This window comes from Temnothorax curvispinosus, unplaced genomic scaffold (assembly GCF_003070985.1).
Source record: "Temnothorax curvispinosus isolate PA1 unplaced genomic scaffold, ASM307098v1 QBEX01014186.1, whole genome shotgun sequence".
NCBI classification, from domain to species: Eukaryota; Metazoa; Arthropoda; class Insecta; order Hymenoptera; family Formicidae; genus Temnothorax; species Temnothorax curvispinosus.
This window is the reverse complement of record NW_020223966.1, coordinates 4103-11091: the sequence shown is the minus strand read 5'-3', so window position 1 is coordinate 11091 and position 6989 is coordinate 4103. Positions and strand designations below refer to the sequence as shown.

Sequence of the window (6989 nt, the reverse complement as noted above, 5' to 3'; positions counted from 1 at the left end):
TGTTCGGGCGCGTAATAAACGCGTCGAACGAATCGCCGAATCCGTTCCGCGAGAACGCGAGATAATTGCGAGTGGCTTCGTTCAGCCCTTTAACTATGAGACGACCGGAGTTTCAGTTGAACGTGGACTCGATCGCTTGTTAGGAAGTTGAGTGGAAGGCCCAAAAGACAGCAATTGATTTATAATACATATATAAACTTTATTCGATATATCAAAACAAAACTGACGAAATGCGAGGTTTACAGATAAATTAGTGCGAATGCAGTCGGCGCGCTGTGCCGTATCGTTTTGAAGCGCGGTGTTACATAAAGTGCGAATTTCCCGAAACGCGGTTTTATCCTATTTTATACTCCTTCGGCGCGGTCCGTGATGTTGTATTTGCACGCGGGCGGGAACGCGATCGGTACGTGCGAATACCCGGGGCGATGGCTACGAGAACCCTCGTTACGAGGCTGAGCACACTCGACCTCGCTTAACCATGGCCGTCGGGAGTAAGTTGGATGGAGTTCGGGAACACTCTGAGAACCCTCAGTAGAGGCTCGGAACACCGGACCTCCTTTTGCGTGTACCCTGGGATATTGGATGGGGTAGGTTTCGTCGAAGGCAGCAGAGAGCCGGAGCTAAGACGAAATGCTGGCTCCTGTCGGAGCGCCGACTTATATACCGCGGCGCGGCGGGTTCGTTGGAAGGGAGGCCGGCGGTCGGGCGAGCCGCGTGGGGATGCTGACGCGCGCTCGCCTTCGGCGCGGATCGGCTCCTTCCGGCGGTGCCGAACTAATCGAGAATTTTTGCGTGAGAAGCAAACGAAAATTATATCGCAATACATCTGACGGACGGAGACAATTCTTATATTAACAAATTGGGGGACTCCCCAACATACCGCCCGCCTCGAAACCTTGGTTTCGAAATCGCATGGCTGAACTGGCGCGTTGCTCGAGGCGGTCGCTAAGTTTAGGCGATTCGAATAAGTGCATAGGGCACGGTGTACGAAGTTACGCCGGCGCTTCGGCGTTTTCGATATCGATTGGTAATACGCAGATTTTTACAACGGGCCGCTTGAATTCGGACGTTGCGGTCTTTACTGTTACGACTCGTACGACATTATCGGAGCCCGCGTAACATTGGATTATGCGGCCTAACCCCACTTGCACGGTGGAAGTAACGGGTTTTGAAGGAGTACGAGCTGTCCTACTCGGATTTGCTCCTTTCCAGATTTTCGCCACTTGGCTCTTTGCTGCAGCGTGTTGACGTAATCGGTTTGCCACAGCTTCCAGAACCGTTCTGTCGTCTGACGGACCACTTGCCAACGCGAGAGCCGATTTTCATTAAGATGAAGCACGGAGGCTTCGGGGCTCGCGGTTAACGCGGCGCCTATCAAGAAATGACCAGGAGTGAGCGCTTCATATTCGTCAGCGGAATCGGTGAGCGGGGCGAGCGGCCTGGAGTTTAGACAGGCCTCTATATTGCACAGGAGTGTCGCGAATTCCTCGAACGTGAGGTTGTGAGCTCCCACTACTCTTCGAAGGTGGTGCTTCACGCTTCGAACTCCGGCTTCCCATAGCCCGCCGAAATGCGGGGCTGCTGGAGGGATGAAGTGCCACGTAACTTGATCGGAGGCGGTTCGATTTAAGAAGTTTGGATCGCGTAGGGCCGCGCGAAACGCTCCTTGAATTTCGCGGTCCGCGCCGACGAACGTTGTTCCGTTATCGGAGTAGATTGACGCGGGGAGGCCTCGTCGGGCGCAGAACCGTGAATATGCTCCTAAGAACGCGGGAGTCGAGTAGCCGTCCACTATCTCGAGGTGCACGGCGCGCGTGGCCATGCAAATGAAGATTGCAATATACGCCTTATGAGATGAGACTCCACGCCCGGACATCGGGCGTACACGCATTGGGCCTGCGTAATCTAGACCGCAATGCTGAAACGCGCGCGCGGAAGGGGAGACTCGCACGTGAGGCAGTTGTCCCATTATCGGAGTGGGAACTGCCGCCTTTTCGCGGGCGCATATTACGCATCGGTGAATTACGGCCTTTACTATATTTCGCGCGCGCAAAATCCACACGTCCCGGCGTAATGTAGCGAGTGTGAGCTGCGTGCCGGCGTGAAGCGACTTTATATGCGCGTGCTGAACTAGCAAAAGGACCAGAGGGTGAGAGGAGAGTATGATGGGGTGTTTCGCGGCTAGCGGTAGCGGAGCGTGGGCTAACCGCCCGCCTACGCGAATTAATTTGTTTTCCCCGATAAAGGGATTGAGCGATCTGAGTGCGCTTTTCGACGAGATCGTCTTTTGGCTCAAGAGCGCTTCTCGTTCACCGGGAAATTCTTCCTCTTGGATTCGTCTGAGCCAAAAGTCTCGTGCCACTCGGCACTCAGCCGCGGAGAGAGCGAGCGGACTCGCCTCGTTGACGTTAGTTTTGATACGGCGAGTTCGGGATGCGAACCGAAGGATATAAGCGGTGACTCGAATTAATTTCGGCCACGACGAGTATCGCGCCGCTAAATCCCACTTTTCGACCGGCTTGACTATGTGCGCGGTGACGCGCGAGTTTTGTTCGAGTGTCGTATCGTGAGACGACGGTTCGCGTTGAGCGGGTCACTCAATCGTAGGACGTCTCAGCCACGAAGGCCCCTGCCACCACAAATGGTGGGACGCGAGATGGCATCCAAGAATGCCGCGAGAAGCGCAGTCGGCCGGATTATCTTCGGTTGGCACGTGTCTCCAGGTAGCGAACGGGACGCGGGATTGTATCTCGGAGACGCGATTAGCAACAAAAGTTTTCCACTTTGAAGGGTGCTGAGTCACCCATGCTAGCACGACGAGAGCGTCCGTCCAGCAGAAGCACGGTATGGTAGTTAGTTGTAGCGATGATCGCACGAACTCTAACAGCCGAGCCAATAGAACGGCAGCAGATAATTCCAACCGAGGAATACTTAAAGATTTGATCGGAGCGACTTTTGACTTGGCGATGAGCAGCCTGGAAGTGGTCTCGCCTGTAACGGAGGTGACGCGAATATAAACTGCGGCCGCGAACGCGGTGGTGGAGGCATCGCAGAAGCCGTGAAGTTCGCAGTTCGCCGTGTCGGAACCGTATCGTACCCAACGGTCTACGTGAAGACCATTGATCGTCGCCAGGGATGCGTGAGTCGTCTTCCACTGCGCGAGAAGATCGTCCGCGATGGCTTCGTCCCAGTCCACTTTTGCCTGCCAGAGTTGTTGCAGAAAGATCTTTGCGTTTACTGTCACGGGCGTGACCCACCCTAGCGGATCAAAGATTTTCGCTACCAAGGATAGAATGGATCTTTTGGTCTTGGGAACGGACGGAGGGAGCGAAACGTCGAATTGGAACACGTCGAGGGCAGGCTTCCAGCTTATTCCGAGCACTTTCAGTTGCTCATCGGCTTGCAATGTTTTCGAACACGCTAATCCGTGATTTTCGACGTCAATGTCGGCCAGAAGTTGCGGAGAGTTGCTCGCCCACTTACGTAATTCGAACCGCCCCCGACTTAGTAACGCGTATACTTGATCGCGCGTCTGACGAAGTAGCAGTATGTCGTCCGCTCCGAAGAGAAAGTCGTCTATATACCGGCCCTTTCGAATCACCGGAACCGCCAACGGAAATGAGCCTCCCTCGTCCCGAACTAGTTGTTCCAGAACGCGAAGCGCATCATGAGGAGCGTTAACCGTTCCGTACGTTAGGACTAACAGAATGAACGCGATGATGGTTCGAGATTCGCGATCGAACCATAGGATTCGTTGATAGTTGACGTCACGAGGATCGATTTCGATTTGACGATACATTTTTGTAATGTCGGCGGAGTACACGTATCGAGGTAGCATCCATCTTAGTAGAATGGCAGCTAAGTCGGTCTGCAACTTTTGCCCGGTTAGCAAGTGGTCATTCAGCGACGTGCCGTTGCTCGTCGGATTCGACGCATTAAAAACGACCCGTAGCCGAGTGGTGGTGCTACTTTCGCGAATCACGGGGTGATGCGGAATGTAAACGTGTTGAGACGACGTGTCTGCGTCGTGTGGTACACGCTTCATATGCCCGAGTCGCTCGTACTCCTCCATAAAAGCGCGGTATTCCGTCGCTACTCTCTCATCGGCGTTTAGTCTCCGTTCAAGACCTCTCAACTGTCGCTCGGCCGAGTGATAAGAATTACCGATCTCGATTGGGGGACCGGTTTTGAACGGAAAGCGAATCACGTATCGTCCGTCGGAGCGTCGCCAATGAGTGGCGAGGAAGTGATCTTCGCATTGTTGCTCCTCTGGACTCAGTGGAATGGCGCGAGGGATTTCTTCGATTTCCCAGAAGCGTCGGAGTTCCTCGTCGAGAGACAGGGTATTAGAACAGTTCTGAGCCGTGACTGTTCGAGGACGAGCTTGTGGGTCAGCCGCGGGGCCGGACAGCACCCAACCGAGAACGGTATTCTGCGCGAGGGGTTGACCGCGGGAGCCCTTTCGAATGCCGTCGAGCAGCAAATCGCCGTACAGGTCGGCACCGATGAGTATGTCAATGGGGTCCGAGTTCGTAGGATCCGGATCCGCGAGCGCGAGATCGGCTACATGGCTCCATTGGCGACGTTACGGGCGACGGAGTGTATTTCGTTAAGCTTGTCATGACAGACGCAGTGGTCTTGAACGCGAGGGAAGCTTGGCCGATCGGCGAGATCTGAATTTCGGCCGCGTATCGACATGTTCCGGCGTCGACGCCTCCGATTGCGGAGATCGAGACGGGCATTCTCACGCGACGCAATCTTAAGCCTTGCCTCAATCGTTCGGTGATAAAGGTCATTTCTGATCCTTGATCGAGAAGCGCTCGAACGACGCGAGTGCGACCGTTCGGAGATTCGGAGGGGAACCTGACTCTTACCCTTGCCGTCGCGAGCAACACGGGAGGCATCGACGACACTTTCGCGCTCGAGAATAATGTCGTGATGGGCGCGGCATCGTGGATCGATGTGGTCGCGACAGAAGTAGTTTCCGCGGCAGGCGTATCTTTCGCGGTAAAGGTATCTTTCGTGGAAGAAGTGTCCGAGTCGACGTGCAACATCGAATGATGTCTTTTGCGACATGTTCGGCACGAATATTTGCTTTGACATAGCTGTACGGCGTGTTTGTCGCTTAGGCAATTTACACAGCGATTCGCCTTTTTCACAGCTTCCAATCGTTGACTCGGATTCTTCTTCAGAAAGACTTGACATTTGTGTAGGAATGAGATGCTTTACAGAGCGGACACGAAATTGAAGAAGCTCCCGATGCTGTAGCGCTGGTCGCCTTCTGCGCGCGAGCTTGTTTGTCTACATTCGCGGGATGCAATTCTTCGAGCGCGCGAGCACGAGAATCGAGGAATCGGTCGAATTCGCTGAAAATTGGGATTCGCGCGTCATCCCCGCCTTTCAGTTTCCACGCTTTCCTAGTGGCGGGATCAAGCTTTTGCGTGACGCTATACATCAGCATGTCGCTGAGAATGTCGGAGTCGGATCGATCTAAATTCTTCAGTGACGTGATTGCGCGATTTGCTTTATCCCGAAGCTCGCTGAGTTCGCTCGCTGATTCGCGGGAAACGCTCGGCAGATTATATAACGCGGACACATGCATCTCGACTAATCGGCGCTTATTTTCGTACCTCGACTCAAGGGCCTTCCACGCAAGTTCAAAGTTATCCGCGGTTACTGGGATGCTTCGAATAGATTCAAGCGCCCGCCCGGCGAGGCTTGATGAGAGAAAATGCATTCGCGCAAATGCAGAAAGTTCGGAATTTTTAATGATAAGAGACGTAAAGCGATCGCGGAACGTCTCCCAATCTTCATATTTCCCTGAGAATGGCGGAATGTTGATGGGCGGCAGATGCGCCAGTGAGAATGAGGAGGCAGGCGGCCCATGACTGCACGCGGCGCCCGGAGCCTGGTTCGCTGTCAGAGGCGGCGGCGTTGGCGCGAGTGCCTCCAGATATTCGGCCATGTAATCCAACGTCGTCAAGTGGATATCCTCGGCCTGATCGAACAGTTCGCTTTGAAAATAGTCGAACGTGCTTCTTTTCGCTTCCGGAATAACTTGCAAGAGGGCCGAGTGCACGCAAACGCATTGCGTCCAGACTTCTTTGGAGCTAGCGATTCGCGCTCGGACCTTTGCAGCGGTGTAGTTATTCCTTCCGAGTTTTTTGAAGTTATCGAGCGCTCGTGTGATGGAGTGCATCAACACCTGCTGTTGAGCCAGGAGGTCGTTGATGGTAGCTGAGACTTCCGGCACGGCAGTCATGTTAACGGCTGAAGGGCTGCACTGAATATCTCGATCCGGCTCGAAGGACCAATTTATGTTCGGGCGCGTAATAAACGCGTCGAACGAATCGCCGAATCCGTTCCGCGAGAACGCGAGATAATTGCGAGTGGCTTCGTTCAGCCCTTTAACTATGAGACGACCGGAGTTTCAGTTGAACGTGGACTCGATCGCTTGTTAGGAAGTTGAGTGGAAGGCCCAAAAGACAGCAATTGATTTATAATACATATATAAACTTTATTCGATATATCAAAACAAAACTGACGAAACGCGAGGTTTACAGATAAATTAGTGCGAATGCACTCGGCGCGCTGTGCCGTATCGTTTTGAAGCGCGGTGTTACATAAAGTGCGAATTTCCCGAAACGCGGTTTTATCTTATTTTATACTCCTTCGGCGCGGTCCGTGATGTTGTATTTGCACGCGGGCGAGAACGCGATCGGTACGTGCGAATACCCGGGGCGATGGCTACGAGAACCCTCGTTACGAGGCTGAGCACACTCGACCTCGCTTAACCATGGCCGTCGGGAGTAAGTTGGATGGAGTTCGGGAACACTCTGAGAACCCTCAGTAGAGGCTCGGAACACCGGACCTCCTTTTGCGTGTACCCTGGGATATTGGATGGGGTAGGCTTCGTCGAAGGCAGCAGAGAGCCGGAGCTAAGACGAAGTGCTGGCTCCTGTCGGAGCGCCGACTTATATACCGCGGCG

General features: G+C 53.8%; 2 protein-coding genes across 2 annotated transcripts; both read right to left on the bottom strand.

The window, feature by feature from the left end:
- Positions 1 to 1135: 1135 nt before the first annotated feature.
- Positions 1136 to 1822, bottom strand: LOC112464378. Its single transcript, XM_025031330.1, has one exon. The coding sequence runs from the start codon at positions 1820 to 1822 to the stop codon at positions 1136 to 1138; it is 687 nt and encodes a 228-aa protein (XP_024887098.1).
- Positions 1823 to 2593: 771 nt separating this feature from the next.
- On the bottom strand, positions 2594 to 5054 carry LOC112464377. The gene is made up of 2 exons (XM_025031329.1): positions 4630 to 5054; positions 2594 to 4571 (listed from the first exon to the last, which is right to left on the bottom strand). Exons 1-2 carry the CDS (start codon positions 5052 to 5054, stop codon positions 2594 to 2596), a joined length of 2403 nt encoding a protein of 800 aa, XP_024887097.1.
- Positions 5055 to 6989: the final 1935 nt, after the last annotated feature.